At 54.4% G+C, this 18,226-nt stretch overlaps 1 protein-coding gene across 1 annotated transcript in view; it reads right to left on the bottom strand.

Annotated features, from left to right (window-relative positions):
- Positions 1-9,243: 9,243 nt before the first annotated feature.
- Positions 9,244-18,226, bottom strand: part of ZCCHC24 (zinc finger CCHC-type containing 24) — a 59,068-nt gene continuing 50,085 nt past the window's right edge. Inside the window, exon 4 of the mRNA XM_016195525.2 lies at positions 9,244-13,407. Coding sequence (XP_016051011.1) covers positions 13,294-13,407 — 114 coding nt within the window. The 3' untranslated portion in view covers positions 9,244-13,293. The remainder of the gene's footprint in view (positions 13,408-18,226) is intronic.

Here is an 18,226-nt window from a genome sequence, read left to right as displayed (position 1 = left end):
ACATATAACATAAGGACCTCACCACAATATACTTTCGTTTCTCCCTTTCATGGCCTTTGTGCTACTGTTGTCATATTGTTGACATGCTACAAACATATATTGTGATTTTAAACAGTCACTTATCTTTTAAATAAATTTAAATAATAATTTTTAAAAGTCTTTTGTATTTACTCACATTGTAACCATTTTCCAACGCCTTTATTCTTTTGTGAAGATTCAGATTTCTATCTGGTATCTTTTTTTTCTGACCAAAATACTTCCTTTATATTTCTTACAATACATGTCTTCTGATGATGAATTATTTTTTCTTTGAATATCTGAAAAGCCTTTACTTTGCCTTTATTTTTGAAAAATATTTTTGCTGAGTTAGAATTCTAGATTGACAATTTCTCCTTTCAGTAATTTGAAGATATTGCTCCAGTCTTCTGGCTTGAATTTCTTTTTTCCCTGATGAACAATGTGCTACCTTTCTAATCTTTGTTCTTCCATATGTAATGTATCTTTCCCTCCCTAATCTTCTTTTATCACTGGTTTTAAGCAATTTGATTATGATGTGACATGATGTGGTTTTCTTTCTTTATTTCTTGTATTTGGGTTGATTGAACTTATAAGTTTATAGTTTTCATCAACTTTTATCAATTATTTCTTTGAATATCTATCTTTCTCTTGTATTTTACTCTCTTCCCTCTCCTTTGGGGACTCCTATTATTTATACTAATTTGATAGGAGTTGTCTCACAGCTCATTGATACCCAGTTCTTTTTTTTGGGGGGGGAGGGTTAGTCTTTTGATATTTGTGTGTTTCGTTTTGAATAGTTTCTATAACTATGTCTTCAGTTTCATTAAGCTTTTCTTCTTTTCATTGGCTGTTAATCCCATCTAGTGTATTTTTCATATCAGGAAAAAAAATTTCACTACTAAACGTTTGATTTAGATCTTTAAAAATATAATTTCCATGTTTCTTTTTAACATGCTCATGCTTCCCTCTACCTTCTTGAACATATGGAATAAAGTTATAATAACTGTTTTAACACCCCTGTCTACTAAACCTGTCATCCGTGGTGTGTCTGTGTCTGTTTTTAATAATTTTTTCCTCCCATTATGGGTCATATATTTCTGCTTCTCTAGGTGCCTAACTTCTATTGGATGCCAGGCATTTTAACTTAAGTACTGAATGTGTTTTGTAGTCCTCTAAAAATTCTTAAGCCTTGTTCTGGAACGCAGATAAGTTATTGGAAACAGTTTTATTCTTTTGAGATTTGTTAGAAGAGACGAGCACACTTTAGTCAAGGACTAATTTTGCCCCCCCACCAAGGTCAGGTCATTCTAAGCACTATCCCTGTTTATCATCGGGTTTTGCAGTCTGGATGGTGGGAACTCAAACTATTTCTGGCCCCGGTGAGCTCTGGGGTTTCGTTCTGCTTGTTCCTTTTTGAGGTCTCTCACCAGCTTAAGGTAATTTCCTCGCACACACGTGCTCACTGGTTCGCAGCCAGAGTCGAGGGGACCATGTGCACACGTCTGGAGCCCTCTCTCTGGTCTTCCTCCTGTCTGGGCCATTCTCTGCTCCTGGTTCAGCTCTCTTCTTTCCCAGACTCTGGTCTGAAGATTCTACCCACCCTTTGCCTTCCCGAATTCCCAGCTCGGCCTCTGCCACGCGGGGCCCTGTGGCGCCCCTTCCCTGCAGGGCGGCCTGGAAACTGTCCAGGCTGCAAGAATGCTCTGCACCTGCAGGGCTCACCTCATTTGCTTTCCTCTTCTCAAGAATTCTGCTCTGCGTTGCCTGTCCAAGGTCTGAGAACCATTATATCATATATTTTGTCTGTTGATTTAGTTGTTTAAAACAGGAGGGTCAGTCCGTCTCTTTTACTCCATCTTGGCCAGAAGTAGAAGTCATCTTCTGTATGGTTTCAAGTGTACACAGGAGAATACATTATTACTTGGGTAACAGGCAGTGTCAGCACAGGGTTGGGGAGCCAGGTATGGATGCCCACATTCCCCTCCAAGAGAAAGCAGCTGGCCCAGGGGCACCAGGGGCACCAGAAAGGAAGGTGGGTCAGGTCTCAGTCTTCCCCTCAGAGTCAGTCTCACTCTTGAGGGTCAGCAGGCCTCAGGTCTGAGCAGGCAGCACCCAGACTGTTTCTCTCCACAATTATCAAAATGCTCAGTGGCCTCCAGGCCTCAAACAGGTTTGGGGGCTCTCAGGCCCCCTCCCCACACCAGCCCAAAAACTGTATGGATAACCCCAGGGCAGCCTGTAGGCTCTGCCAACCCAATGGGAATCAGACCTGAGTGATTGCCAGGGTGAAGGTTCTAGGTGGAGCACTATGCCCTAGTGTGCGGATGGGGAAACTGAGGCCTGGGAAGGGCACAGGCTGTGATAAAAAACAGTGGCCTGAGACCTGCCAAGTCAGACCCTGGCTTTCCTGACTCCAGATCTTCCTACTGCATTAAATAAAAAGGCTATTTAAAAAAAAAAAAAGATTGACTTTTAAAAGCAATAAGTTTCAATAGGGAATTGATAAATACGTTAGTCAACAGAGGAATACAATCAGCTGTTAGACAAATGAGGCAGGTCTCTGTACTAACAGGGAAAGTGATGAAGAAAGCAGCTTACAGAGCAGCATGCCAAGTGCAATGCTGTTAACATAAACGTGTGTGTGTGTGTGTGTGTGTGTGTGTGTGTGTGTACACCGCACACTCATATATTATACAAGCAGAGACTATGGGAGGATGTTGCCAGGCTCGGGACAGTAGTGATCTCTGAGGGAAGTTGGGCTACTAGGAATTTTCCTATCTTCCTATTTTTATGTGTTGTTTCCACTTTACATTGTGCATGCATTTTTTTTATAATTGAGGGGGGCCCAGACATTACAGCTTGACAGTTTTACCCAAGATAGGTGCATGAGGCCTGAGCAGCCCTGTGCTGGGGAGGTCAGGACTTAACGTGGGATTTGGGAGAGAAAAAAAGCCTCTTTTGTGCACCACACAGGCTTGCTGCCGGCGGAAAAAATTGCAGTTCTCAGCTGTGGCCACCAGGGGGAAGCAGGGGATCAGCTCATCCCTGAAAGAAGTCAGCTGGGGAGTTTCTGAGCTGGCAAGGATGTGGGGGCAGCTGGCAAGGACGTGGGGGGAGCCCGCCACACTGTTTCCACCCCGCTCCACTGTGGGGCAGGGCTGGGCCAGGTTCCCAGGGAAAGGAGGCCCAGCTACCTGCTAGGCGAGGGCCCTTGCCTCCGCACAGGAGGGAAGCCAGTCAGAACAGAGCTAGCAGAGCGTCGGTGCCTGGGGAAGGAAGGGGAATGGCCTACAGACCAAGGACCAGGCAGACCCAAGTCCCTGGAGGGGGGCCCTCATCTCCTGCCACCTGGTTGAGGTGAAGGTTTCAGAACACCTGGCTCATGCGGGTGACAGGTAAGAGGCAGAGGGGAAATCGTGTGGGCCAATTTCAGAAGCAGCACAGGCCCAGGTAAGTGACCACCTCCAAGGCCGGGCAGTAGCTACCAAGTTCGTGTGCACGTCCCAGGAGCCAAGCGCTTGGCCTCATCTTGTGTAGTCCTGACAATGGCCTCAGGTAGATGGGCAGGCATTTCATTCCCATTTCCCAAGGGGGGGAATCGATGCCCTAGAAGGGAGGCGACTGGCTTAGGATGACAGCTGATAAGCAGTGAAGGTGCAGTTCAATCTGACCCCACAGTCCCTGCCAGGAGGGGGATGGGAAGGCAGAGGTGGAGGTCACCGCAGGTGCTGTGGTCCCAGACAGACAAGGCAGGACTTGGGCCCCAAGTTGCCCCTACAGGCTTCAGGGCGGCCCCAACCTCAAGAAGTGATCAGAAGTGGGAGTGCTATGTGATTTACATGCATCGCCATCCCAGGGGTGGGAGTGTAGAGGAGGGTGCTGCTCAGCCCTCAGCATGGGGTGCTGGGGGTAGGGAGAAGACCCCTGCACTTCCTGGACCAAGAGGGAGGATGTGGGAGGGAGACTGACCTGGGAGCAGGGCTCCTGGAAGCTGTGGGCCAGCGAGGAGGGCAGGACTGAGCGAGAGAAGGCACAGGGGCCAGGCCTGGCTCGCTCTGGGGCAGTGGAGGCAGAAGCAGGGCTCCCACTGCACCTGGGAAAGGGGTCCCTCTGGGAAGCTCTCAAGGACAGAGGTGGGGGTAGGATTGAGTGCTGTGTTGGGGGCTTGGCTTCAGTTCTGGCTTCCAGCAGGCCTGCAGTAACCGCCTTGGGGCCTGGAAGGCTGGCAAGCCGAGCTGGGCAGGTGTGAGGGCCCAGGGCAGAATGGAGGGGCTGAGGGTAGGCTCAGTTGCAGAAGACAGAGATTAGGCCCTGGACCTGGGGGAGAGGGGTGGGAAGTGGCTCTGGGAGTGGGTCCGGGAGGGCTCCGCTCTTGCCGGCTGTCTGATCCACCTGTATGAACCTCAGCTTCCCATCTGTAAAATGGTGCTCATCGTAGCCCCCATCTCACAGGGTTATTGCAAGGATCAAAAATGACGCTGCATGTAAATCACACAGCACAATGGCTGGCACACAGAGGGCTCACAGATGTTCCACATTTGCCCCCACCACGTGCCAGGCCATGGCAGCACTGCAGATGCAGAGGCAAAGGCCGGGCAGCCTCCCGGAGGACGGTGGGGGGCTCTGGGTGTGTGTGAGGACATAGCTGGGCCCCTCCACTTTGCCTGGTGCATCCCCTTGGCCTGGCTGCCCTTGGAACCCACCTCCTGCCCAGGAGCAGACACATGGAAGTAGAAACACAGCCCTGGCCGGTTTGCTCAGTGGTTAGAGCGTCGGCCTGTGGACTGAAGGGTCCCAGGTTAGATTCTGGTCAAGGTCACATACCTCGGTTGTGGGCTTGATCCCTGGCCCTGATCAAGGTCCATGTCTCTCTCTCTCTCTCTCTCTTCCTTCCACTCTCTCTGAAAAGCAGCAGGAAAACGTATCCTCCAGTGAGGACTAAAAATAAATAAATAAGCAGAGATACAGCTGGTCTCCGGGTCCTGTCTCCCCGCGTCAGCCACTGTCATTGTTTGTTTTGCCAGTCTCATTTCTGCACCCCCACCTCGTCCCATAGTCTGGGTTATTTGGAAGCAAAGCACAGGCAGCCTCACTTCTCCCATAAACACTCAGGCGTCTAATCCGTGAGGACATCTCCGAGTGACCCAGTGCTCTCAGCACACCTGGCAAAGCGTAGATTCTACCCCTGGTCTGAGACACAAGGACAGACTTTGCTCCCTGTGCTGCGCCAGATGCTGAACTTGGCTTCTTACCCACATGAGGGGTTCGGGCCCAGCTCATGGCCAGACTCAGGGCCTGTGGGAAGGAGGTGGGCAGAGGCACATAAAGGCCAGCGGCCTCTGGAGGACCGGAGTTTCCTCCTCCCTAACTAGGGAGGGGAGAGAGGCCGCTGGGGCCGGGCTTGTGGGCACTGTGGGGTTCTAGCTGCAGCGCGTGTCCGAGGGCTCCCCACCCCGCAGGTGCTTGTGGGTATGAGTATGCGTGTGTGAAATGTGAATGTTTGAGCGTGACTGAGTGTGCGAGTCTATGAGTGTGTGTGATGAGTGTGTCTGTGTGTGTGACTATGAGTGCGTGTATATGAGTGTGTCTGTGTGATTGTGTGAATGTATATGAGTGTGAGTGTGATTGTGTGAGTATATGAATGTATATGTGCGTGTGACTATGTGAGTGTATATGAGTGTGCCTGTGACTGTGTGAGTGTATATGAGTGTGACTTTGTTAGTGTATATGAATGTATATGTATGGTGTGTCTGTGTGTGAGTGTGACTGTGTGTGTATGAGTGTGTGTTTGATGTGTCTGTGTGTGTGTGACTGTGTGTATGAATGTGTGAGTGTGACTGTGTGTGTATGAGTGTGTGAGTGTGACTGTGTGTATGAGTGTGTGTGACTGTGTGACTGTGTGTATGAGTGTGTGAGTGTGACTGTGTGGAGGTGTGTATGAGTGTGTGTGTGTGTACGTGTGTGGCAGGGGCAGGGGCAGCACAGGGCCTCTATCATCTGTGGATAAATGGGGAGAGTATAGGGGTCTCCGTCCCAAGGACGGGCTGTTCCTGGCTCTGGCCAGAGCCCTGGGGAACAAGCAAAGAGAGGCCTGACTCCAGAAAGAGCGAGCCCCCCTGCAGCCCGTGGCCCCCTTTGTATCAGCTCCTCCGGTCCCTTCTCCGGCTCCCAGGCCGTGGGGGCCTGGGGTCAGGGCATCTGGGGTGGAGGGGGCTGACTCCCCGGCCCTGATGCAGAGCACTGGGCTGGCCCTAGAAACGTCATATTTTGCTGAAGACCTGAACCATCTCCTGGAAATCCACTGGGAGCTTGTCAGGATCAGGAACAGCACCAAGCTGGGAGCTGGAGGGCGCGAGGGGGCAGCAGAGGACCCCATCTGTCAGGCTCGGGCATCAGGGCTCTCCCGGGCCTCAGTTTTTCCACCTATCATATGGGCATATTTTTCCCTGCCCTAGCTCCTGCCAGAACTGTTAAGAGGACACAAGAGAGACCTGGGCCTATGGGTGGGACCCAGCACAGAGGTGGATGGCCACCTGGGCCCAGCCTCAGGGTGTGAGGAGCTGCAGCAGGGTGGGTGGGAAGGGAAGGAGCCACCACGGAATATCTGCTGGGCGAAAAGTGCTGCCTGGTGGCCACTGCAGCCGCAGGTGCGTCCTGACGGCCTCCGGATTACAGAGAAGGGCACGGAGAATCCACATCACACACTCTGGAAAAGGGTGGTGTCAGGGGCCTTATCTGGGTCACAGGAGAGGTCCTGAGTTCCAGGTGCTCCCGTGCTGAAGTGGGAAGCAGGAGAGTTGAGCACTGCGCCTTCTCTCCTCCAGGCGGGGGCCCTGGCGTGGTCTCCCTTCCCTGTGTCTGGAGCAGGCACCACAGGGCTCTTTATACCCAGGCCTTCATGGATTGGAGCCGCCTGTCCCTCCAGAGCACCCCAGCCCCGGGGCCTCCACTCCTTGCCTCACCTCTGCAACTCTGGGTGCAGATGCTGCCTGGGCTGAACCCAGGTCTGCCTCTGAAACACTGAACTGAGAGTGAGAAGTCGGGGTTCAGATCCTGGCTCTGCCGCCCTGGCCCTCTGGGCAGCCTCAGGCTAGACCTCACTCACTGGGGGCCTCCACTTCAGCCCAGACAGAAACATGGGGGGGGGGGGGGGATCAGTTCTGAAGGAAGGTGGGTGTGGGCCCAGAGCTGGCCGTCCTCTCTGGGTCCCCTGACACCCCTTTCTGAGTGAACTCTGCTCTCTCCTGGCCCTCAGCAGCTGGCAGCCTCTGGACATGGACATTAAGTCCAACCGGAAATCCTTCCTGTCCAGGGGAATTACTGGTTTCCACGGCTCTAGGAGATGTCGAAATGCAGGCTGTGTTTGCTTTGGGTTTGTTTGTTTTCCACGGAAAAGAAACACACAGGCGCATGCACAGTGACAGGCAGGGCAGAGAAGTGCATGAACCTGGGGCTTCAGCCTGGCACACAGTGGGCGCTCAGTGAACCCAGCACACAGTGGGTGTTCAGCAAACCCAGCACGTAGCGGGTGCTTCGTTAACCCAGGGGTCCCAAGTTGGAGGTCGGCTCCCCCTCTGACTTCCTGTGTGATCTCTAGCAAGGCGCTTCTGCCTGAGCCTCAAACAGTGGGAACAAGAGATCCACTGCCCCCTGGGGTGCCAAGCTGTGCACTGGGCCTTGTGTTCCCTGGGCCATCTTATCTGCACACTAACCCCGGGGAAGCTGGGGCTCAGAGAGACAGGATCTGCTCCACCTCACACAGCCGGGGGGCCGGTCTAGGGGAGAGGGGCGCTGAGATAGACCCAGGCCCTGTATCCTTAGGCCGGCCCCGGGGAGGGCAGCCTCCTCCCGGGCCGCTGACAGTGTCCTGTGCGCAGCAGGCTCTCGCCGGTGATTATTTTGTCTTCGTTCTGGGTGGGCTGGGTCCCCGCCCCTCTGGCCCGCAAGGCCAGCTGACCCCACCTGCGTTCAGACTGCTCAGACCCCTCTGGCCCTGCTTCCTTCTCACCCGCCCCAAGGAGGCGCCACAGGTGAATCCTCCCTTTGCGCCAATAAGCAGGATTGGGCCTGGCGGCTTCTGGAGTCCACCAGGATAAGACAAGGGGTCCTGCTTCTGGAGTTGGGGTCTCTGTTCCTGCCTGTCCCTCCCCCACCCCCACCCATGGTCCCTGAATCCCAGGGACTCACATCTTGCTCTCTCTGCTCCATCTCAGAGGCTGCCGTCTGGAGCTGGCCCAGACCTGGTGTGGCCTGTATACTGTTTAAACATTTAGTAAACCAGTTGCCAAAATTAAAAAGTGGGAAAATTTCACGTAATAACCGCATTTCCAGCTGCACCCCCCTCCCCCACCACCGCTACATTCGGGTAGCACAGCCTTAGCAGCAACTGACTGGAGTCGAGAATGTGATGCCCCTGCAGGGGGCTGGAGCGGCCCCCTCCCTGGCCTTCTCACTGACGTCACTGTCACTCCCACGGGGCCATGAGGGACCACTGCAAAGTCCCGTGCACTGTATCAGATTGATCTGGGGGCTTTGGGAAACTGAGGACACACCCAGGCTGGTATCTCAGCATCTCGGGAGTGAGACCAAGGCCCCCACAGGTGATTCTGGAGAGCAGCAAGGTTGAGAACCGGCAGAGCACCCATCCTGAGCCGAAGGGCTCCGCTTGCAGGTCGCTTTGCCGTAGCTCCCGAAGCCTGTGAGCCCTGGTTTCCCGTCTGTGGCCCCCAGCAAGAGCCCCACCACGTGACAGCCCAGCCCCATCCTGGACTTGCTCAGAAGAAGGACCTTCTGTTCCTTTGTCTGAGGACTTCCCAGGAAGCCCCGGACACTTCGCTTTGCTGACTGTGATGCCCAGCGTCGGAGGCCCAAACCCCAGCCTTAGAGAGAGGGCCAAGTGTGAGCAGGGGCGGCAAGGCCCAGGGCTGACGGCTCCACTCCGAGGAAGATTCACTCCTATATATGGGCACCCAGAGTCCCATCGCTGAGCTGACGTGTGACCTAATGTGCTGACAATCTTGCCCAGTCTGGGGCCCAGCTTGGGGCAGAGGGGCTGGGAAGAGGCAGACCAGTGGGTTGGAGGCAGGGCAAGGGCAAGTTGACCCAGGCACGGGACAGCAGAAGGGTGGCCGCAAGTCCCCCACTTCCCACTCGGCCCCAGAATCTGTGAAAGTGTCCAGCTCCCTCCTGACGCTCTGTGTAAACAAGGAAAGCCACGAGCCTCTCTCGCTTTTAAAGTCCTTTTAATTCAGCATGAAAAGACTATGCTTCTTTCTCTAGGCAAGCCGTATACAGGATCTCCAGAAATAAGGCACACACGGAATGCCATCCCAAGGGTGACCTTCGGAGAGAGAGGTCGGGAGCTTTCCACGCACCCTCCGAGCTGGGCCCACGGGTCGTTTGTCTTTTTAGCTGGACACACACGCATTAACGGATACAGACATGGACAGGTCACCCCACGGGAGTGCAGGAGGTCAACGGTGAGGTTGGCAGCAGAGAGCAGCAAGCCTGCCGCCACCAGCTCCCGGGGGCACCTCCCACACTTCAGGGTTAGTTGTCGCACTGGGCTACAATGTAGTGACGTTGGGTTAAATATTCGTTTAGAATAGATTCAAGTCTATTAGACGTTGGACGGCAGGCGAGGGCTCTGGTGGACAAATCCAAGTTCAAAGAGCCTGGGGCCCCGAAGCATGGCTCAGATGGCAGACGCAGAGGGGTGCGAAGACCAGACGACCTCGGTTCCTCGCTCCCTACTTGGGCCCTGCTGACCGGGGCCCCTTCTCCAGGCCAAGGCCGTCCTTGGACCTGGCTGGCCACAGGGGGGCTAGGTAGTACATGCCCCTTCGTCCCCTGGCCTACCTCCTTGCCCCTACACAACTAATAACCATAGTAACGAGATAGTAATAAGAAGGTGCGAGAGAATGGATTACAATGCTGTTTGTTACCCTCAGCTGAAGAGGCTCAAAGGGGTCACCAATCCCTTTTCACTACGTCTAACAATAGCTTCCCTTCAAAGAGGCAATACTTTCCAAATACACACATGTATAAATACAAGGCAGAAACATATTAATAAGTCTAAGCACTTGAATAATATGCTGGCTACTTAATACTGATATATTCTTCCAAGGAAAACAACACAGAATAGTAATAATATGGCTTAAAGAATTGCAAAGGTTTTTTTTCTTCTGTGTCAGAATTATGTACCAACTTCATATAATATTCTATGTAGACAATATTTCCATCTTAATGTAGTTCAGTTGCATACTTTTTACAGACCAAAGTATAGTAGAAAACAAAAAAATCAAACAAACAAAAAAAAACCCCAAAAGAGAAAAGTTCTCACCATAAATATTTTCTTGCAGCTCAACAAGGTTTGCAAAATACTTCCAGAAATTCTGTTTGATAATCTATTGCCCTCCTGAAAGCTCTGAAGTTCTGAAAATGCCTCTTTTTGTTTGCTTTTTAATCTCAAAAATCAAACCATTATATTTTTCTTTTTTCTTCTTCTTCTTCTTCTTCTTTTTTTTTTTTTTTTAAAAAAAGGCCTTCAAATATATACAGACAAAAGTCACTGTGAGGATTTTTCGGAAGAAGGTAACGAATTCAGTGTTGTGAGAGTAATCGGTAACCATGCAGAAATTTTAACATCTATGATCTTTTTTTCAAAATACACAAATAGTATTTTTCTTTAAAAAAAAAAAAAAAAAAGGAATTCTGTGTCAAGTATAACTCAAAATAAATACAAATTCACAAGTAGGACTATTGAATACTTCAGATGGGGTAAACACTGTTATCTCCCAGCTAGATCGCTAGATCTACTAACTGCAAGCGATTGTCCCTTTTGAACATACTAAAACCACACACTTTCTCCTTCCCTGGGCTCCCAGGCCCTCTGAGCACTTAATTCTCACAGCAGCCAGCCTGGACATCAGTGGCTTTTGCTGACCACAGAGAGCTCCCAAATTCTGCCAGAACAGTACAGAAAGGGGGGGGGGGGGGGTGCAGAGGGGCTGCCTCAGGCAGATTGCCCAGCCCCCATGGTGGCCAGTTCTGCACAGATGGCAGGGCAATGGCTGCCAGCTGGACAAGCCCACTGAGAAGGTCACTTTGGGGTGATAGCCCATCTCCTGTTGGCCCGTGGAAGGCCCTGGCCTTTGGCAGCCTGGAGTCTGGGTTCTTTTTAGGGTATGGGCTTCCCCCACCATTGCAGCATAGTTGGCAGGCCCTGGGCATCCTGGGGCCAATGTCCCACTGTGGGGACAGGTCCCTGGAAGGGTTGGGGCCTGGTCCTGGCAGCCGAGACAAGCACACTGCCCACCACTATGAACATTATCTTTAGCCGCACTAGGATGACTGACAGTAACAGCTTCTCCTGGGGACGCAGCGCCTTCAGCCAGGGCCACTCCAGCTCACCTTGACACCACGGAGAAAGCAGGGAACAGCTGGGCAAGGGCCCCCCAGTGGCATTCCCAGAGGGGGGGAGGTGCTCACGGCCCCTGGCCAGGCATGGCTGCTGTGGGCGGGAGGGAGGCAGCTTTGGGGCTCAGGTGGGAGCTAATCCCCTCTTTTTAAGTGCTCAGAGGGTGTGACCCCCCCTGAAATCCGACTCTGCAGCCCCCGGCTTCAAATACACTCACTCCATCTTCTCGACTCACTCCCTGGACCCCTGGTTAACACTTTACTGTAACTCCTCAGCTGTACAAACATTTTCATTTGAAAACAAAAGGCACTGGGCACCAGTTGGGTGTCCCTGAGCCGTGGTAAACACTGAATTTCAGGCCCATTTCGTGGTCTGATTTTTTTCCACAGAGGCATAATGTTGGGGCAGAATCAAGTGACTCAGTCCTGACAACCAGTTTCCTCCCTGTCCCTGGGAGAAAGGAAGAATGGTATGACAATAAAAACAGGGCTCCTCCCTGGGACAGGGGAGAGGACTCGATCCCTCCCACCTGCCAGGACAGTCTCCCTGACCAACGTGAGGAGCCCAGAGGCCTCCTGCTCCCTCAGGAGGTAGGAAAGCATTGTCCTGGGTTCACAAACAGGTTCTGCAGCGTGGCTTGGGGTTCCCCCGTGTGAGGTGGAGGGGGTCCTTCTCCTTCACTTCTGCAGGGGTGGGAGATGACAGGCAGAGCTGGGACTGCAGGGGGCACAGGGAGGACTGCATCCTTCAGCTTGACTTAAGTGGCCCACTGATGGGTGATGGTGTGAGTATGGGACCTGGTGACACTCTCCAAATTCAGCCCTGCGCTCCAGGAGGTGGCGCCCAGCCAGGCTGAATTCCAGATCAGAAGTGAACTGGGCCTCTCTGCTCTCTAGTGTCACTCTCACTGAACTAGCGGGGAAGCTGAGGCCCAGAGATGAGAAGCCCTCCCCAAGTTCTGTAGTTTGTCAGCGGCAGGGCCAGCATTTGAACCTAGGTCTCCAGACCGCCAGGCCTGTGTCCTTCTTGCCAGAGTGGCTTCCACATGGGCCCTAAAACCTCGATCGGGGAAGGACCGTGGGTGGGAGGTAAAGAAGGGAAGGGAATGCGGCTGACAAATCCAAGCAAGTGGGAAAAGTGTGTGATGGTGGGTGGGGGAGGCGATGTCTGGGTCACACCTTGGGACACTGTCGCACATTTACTGCCTCCTGTCCCTGACCTCTGGGTCTTTGGGGAGGGGGGAGGCAGAACCCGGCTGCAATACCAGTGACATCAGAGGCGATCAAGTTTGGGGCTCAGAGTGGGTAAGGGGCAGAGACACCCACTCCCAGCAGCTGCTAGAACAGGTATCAGCCCGCCATTACCGCAGACTTAAACGGGACATAGAAACGGGCCTTTCTGAGTGTGGCTTTGCACACGGGCAGACCGGGGGCCATGGGCAGGAGAAGGCATCCTGGCTGGTCTTGGGGAAACAACCCCGTACAGACTTTGGGATTCACAGTAAATTTAGTGCACTTGTGGCCAATACAAGGCTGCTCACCAAAGGGAGTCTTAGAGGAGGAGGGCCAGCGGGGGACCCCAAGGGCTTTGTGGGGTCCTGTGCATGGACCTCTGCTCACCCCATCCCCTCCACAGACCCCAGGCCCACCTATAGAGTCCCAGAGACCGGGCCTTCTGCGGGGCAGCTATGTCAGTAACACTGTTTGTCAACATGCATGAGACAAGAACCTAAGACCCCTGCCCAGACCCTCATGCCCGCGAGGACACCCCCACGCACATGGGAACACGCAGCAACATGGACAGACGTGGGGGGTGGGTCTTCTCTGGCCGGAGGAGGGTGGCGGTGTGGATGGCAGTCATTGCACTCGGCGGCAGTAGTAGCCCAGCACTTTGCACTTCTCGCACAGGTGCTGCGGGTGCTCCTTGCTCTGGTCAGACACGTCCAGGCCATCGGGCTTCTCCAGGGGCCTCTGGGGAGAGGAAGGAGGGAGAAGGCTCAAGGTGGGGAGAGGAGGGGCCAGCAAGAAAGACAGAAACACAGAGTGAATGGAGGGAGGGAGGCAGAGGGGCGGCCGGGAGACGGGGAGGGTCCAGAGAGAGAGTGTGCGGCAGTCACAGAGGCTGTTTCCTGAGGCACCAGGACCTTTCCTGCCTCTCGCTGTCCCCGGAGGTACAGGCTGAGGCCTTGGGCTGGGGCCAGGGCTGGGGGAGGGGGTCCCATACCCAGAGCCTGTACTGTCCCCGTACTGTCTGAGCAGCCACCACCTGAAGCTCACAAAAGCCCGGGATAGAGGCAGGACAGGCGCACAGACCTTATCCAGGTAAGGAAGCCAAGGCCCAGAGCAAGGGAGACCAAGCGGACACCTCCTCCCTCAGCCCCCAGTGCTTCCTCCCTGGCTGCTGTCACTCCCATGCCTTACTCTCGTGGCCTCAGGACTCAAGGAGGGTTCAGTGTGGACACGGTCACAGCTCTTCAGCTTGGGAGAAGTGATCCCTCAGCTCCGAGAGGGGTAAATAGGTAGTACCCTGAGTCCCCCGCATCCCAGGGCCAGGCACACCATCTGCCATGTTTGTTGAGTGGTTATATGAACGGAACCTCCCTGCGACCTCAGGGAGCCTCAGTTTTCACATCTGCGAAGTGGGCCATCATCACGCCTCGCTTGCAGGGTGCTGGGAAGATTCGGTATTTGTAAACTGAGCAGTGTTAGGCACGTTCCTGTTATAAGGGGAGCTTCCCTGCTCCTTCTTTTCCTCCCTCCCTGGCTCTCAAAAGCCAGCCAAGCCTTGTCTCCTTGGACGATTTATGGATGCTATTAGGTGTGCCTCCTGAGGCAGCTTCTTGGCACAGTCCCAACCCAGAACCCCTGCCTGCAGAAGGTTCCCTGCACGGATTTGAGGGGATCAGAGGAAGCTAGTCAGAGCCAGCTGAGAGCCACATGCCGAGGACAGGGGGCAGGAGCTACAGGCTGTTGGTGGGGCAGGGAATTTCAGAGCCAGTGACCATGACCAAGGATGGTCCTGGAAGGACACTGAGGGTGAGCGCTGCCCCCCTGGCTAGACCGCAGGCTGCTCAAAAATGGACTATTGCCTTTTCTGCCCAATGATGCAGTGCCTGGCCCCAGGGTGACACTAAGAGCGAGCAGCTCAGGAATGGGGAGGCAGCGGGCTCTGGGAGATGAGTATGGGGACTGTGGGTGGGCAGGGTTTTGATCCAGGGACATAAAGCCCATCCTTGTACTTCCAGGCTAAGGCCACACAGGGACGGACTGGATAAAGGACAGGAGCTTTGGCCTCCCCTCAAAGGGCGTACAGGTGATCAGCTTTCCTGGCCAGAGGAGAGGGGACAGAGTTTGGCTCCATGTCAGACCTGGGCTGGAACACCAGCTCTGCTACCCACATGCTGAGTGACCCTGAGCAGGCCACCTGACCTCTGACCCTCTACTTCCCCATCTGTAAAAGGGGATGTTATGACACTTTTCTCATGAGACTGCTGTTCTAACTCAGTGAAGATCAGGAGTAGAAAGAGAGCATATAGAAGCTATTAATGCTAATTATTATTATTAATGGGAGGGAGATACCAGTAGTAGAGAGTCAAAGTTGAAGTCAGGATTCCAAGCTGCAAGGCCTAGGAAGGTCACATGCCCTACCCTTCCAGACATCTCAACAGACACCTATAACACCCAAGGTCATGGCCTACAAGCCCTGCCAGCCAGCTGAGCTCCCTGGCTCAGCTCACTGCCTGAGCTGTAAGAAGGGCTTCCCAATCTTGAACTGACATCTGGGTCCCTGGACTCCCATCCTAGTGATCCCAGCCACACAGCAGTCACACAGAAGTCTCCCCTTCCCTCACCAAATCCAGCCTTTTTTCCACTCCCCTCCCCCTCTTCATGCTGGTCAGGGCCCCTTCTCTGAATGGATCTCCCAGGTGGGGCCAGAGGGGCCAGAGCAAGCAGGCCTGGTACCCTCATGCTCCCCATGGTTTATGCTCTGCAAAGCGTTGCCACACGAATCATAGCATCTACCCTCACACCCTTCCTGCGGGGGCATATGACTATCTGCCTTACGGATGAGGAAACAGGGGATCCAAGATTCTAAGGGTCTTACCCAGGGGCCTGCAGCTTCACCTACCTGCTGAGGGCTGGTGGCCAAGAGCTCTGCAAGATTCATCATTGCTGTGTGATCTTTAGGAAGTCACTTAACCTCTCTGGGCCTCAATTTTCTCCTCTGTAAAACTGAGCTAATAAGAGTACCTACTTGATAGGGTTGTTGTGAAGAGTGAATAAACTGATATATGCAAAGTTGTTAAGACAGTGCCTGGCATGTAAAGGGCAAAGTGTTGGCCGGTATTAACATCATATATTATTACTATTAGTGTTATGTAGGGCTGGGGGCAGGCTGGGGGCAGGGAACCAGCTCAGTCCCTGTGGAACTGCCCCTGCAATATCCTCTCCATCCCCCTTGGCTGTGACCCTGTCAGTGCCTCTTCCCCTCCCCTCTCCCCTGGGTCCTGGCTCAGCCCTGCCTGGGGGGAAGGAGCTGGGGGAAGCTGTCAAGACGACTCCCCTCCACGGAGGGAAAACAGGCAGCAGCTGGGACTGATCGCCCCAGGGCCATTCCCACCCCTGCAGTGAGGCAAAGCCCCGCAGTGTTTTCTTCTGTGGGGGGCAGGGCTGGCAGGGGGTGGGGGCGGCTCAGCTGGAGCCTGACAGAAAACAGATGTGGCAGGGGAGGATGGGGAAGAGGAGGGTTCTCAGGAGATGGCTGCCCCAGAGGTCAGAGCTCAGGGGGCACAGAAAGAAAGCAGCCCCTCTCCACCACAGGACCAGGAGCCGGGACTCCAAACCCTTCCTCTCAGCTCTTCACTAGCTCCCGACACTGCCCCTCAGACCTCTGCGGGGTCTGCAGCCTCCCTGAGGGTGAAGACCCTGTGAAAGGAGCCTGGGGGATGGGAGCCCTGGGCCTTAGGCCCCTTTGATGCTGGCTGGCGGAGTGACCTTGCTCAAGTTCCCTATCCTGCCTGGGCCTCAGTCTCCCGGATGCACAGCAAGTGTTCAGCCAACGAGGGGTCATGATTGGGTTGCGGGGGAGCAGTGCCACATGCTCTTGGAAGACCCTTCCACACTGGGCCTGGGAGACTCTGATCCTGGCAATGGAAATGGGAGAAGGGTGGTCAGGGTGCGGTGCTTGGACTGAGCTTGGAAGGATAGAAACAAACGAGGAAGCAGATGAGGCCATTGCTGGCCTGGGCATGGTGGTACAGGCCAGGAATGGGCCCGGCCTGGAGGATGGAGGAAGGGCTGCTAGGGCAATATAGGGACAGGAGCCTAGGAGCTGGAGCCACCGCAGGAAGTCGGGTCCCACCAGCCTTGGGACATGGGTCATGCCTCTCCGCTTAAGTCACAGAGGGTGTGAAAGTCTCAAGGCCAGCCTCCCAGATGCCCAGCACAGACCCAAGCACCTGTCCCTCTGAGCTCCTGCAGGAACTGATCCATTCCCACTCCCCTGCCCTGCCAGCCACTGTGACCTGTCCTCCCTGACCCCCTGATCCCCACCCAGGCTACTCATCTGGCCCTTGCAGCCCCAAACTTGATCCCTCTTCCCTGCTGACATTGGGTAAGTCACTTGCACCCCTTGCCTCAGTTTGCTCCTCTGTGAAATGGGGAAACAACAGAGCTGACCTCATGGTGTGGCTGAGAGGATGAAGCTGTAAGGCACTCGGAGCAGCGCCTGGCCACCGCCCGCTGCTGTCATAACCTTCCCCAGTGCTGGCCCTCCGGTCACTGAAATCTGCCTGTGGGGCCCTGCTTCCTCTCTCCTGCATCAGGAATAGGGGACTTTGGTCCAGCTCATGGGAGGCTGAGCTGGGACACAAACCTGGCCTGTGTGCCCCAGGGCAGCTCCTGACAAAGGCAAGTTCAACTCTGAGGCTGTACTTCCACCTTGGGACCCTGGAGAGTCCACATGGCTTCTCAGGACCATGTTTCTCTCCCTATGAAATGGGGATGAACAGACCCCCGGTGGAGGGCAGGGCACAGGTGAAGTGCAGGGGCATGGCACACGGTACCTGGAGGGTGACCACACCTGCGATCGGGGCCAGGATTTCTCCGAACGCCAGTGGCTAACCTGTCTGGCTGAATGCAGTTCCGTTGGAGAGGAAGCTCCTGGGCCGCCAAGCAGCCCCTGACCTTCATCTTTCTTCAGTGCCTACACAGACCTGGCGAGAGCCCCCAGCGAAGTGTGTCCCTTCCCATGCGGGGAAGAATGAGCCTTCTGATAGCACCAGCCAAGCCCAAGGGCTGGGAGAGCAGAATTCAGCCAAAGGGCGAGCGGCCGGACCGTCAGACGTGGTGAGTGGTGTTTTCGGACTGGGGTCCCGGCCTTGTCAGGAATCACCGGGGAGGCCTCAGGAACTAGGATGCAGTCTCCTCTAGACGGCCCCCCAATTCCATCCCCGGGGCACACTCCCAAACACAGTGCACCTCATGCGCCCTCTGCCCACCGCCCCTGGGTCATCGGGCCTGTCCCTCAGTGCCCCGAGGATGTTAGGATGCGGGCCTGACTCTCGTCCTTGGGTCCTCCATGGCCAGTCTCCGGTCTGCCTGCCTGCGTGTGACAGTGACAGTGCGGGTGATGGGAACCACGAAAACCTGGGGGGTGGGGATGGAGAGTCTGCAAACAGGAAGTGGAGGCCAGCACCAGGGTCATAAAGGCACAGAGCGTTTCTCCGTGAGAATCCTCTCTTCGCCCTTCCAGAGGGACAGGGCCCAGACCCTCTGCCAGGGCCTCCCG

Source organism: Miniopterus natalensis, chromosome 14 (assembly GCF_054644295.1).
Source record: "Miniopterus natalensis isolate mMinNat1 chromosome 14, mMinNat1.hap1, whole genome shotgun sequence".
Classification (NCBI taxonomy): Eukaryota; Metazoa; Chordata; class Mammalia; order Chiroptera; family Miniopteridae; genus Miniopterus; species Miniopterus natalensis.
The sequence above is the reverse complement of the archived record's forward strand: the minus strand, read 5'-3'. Positions and strand labels throughout refer to the sequence as shown.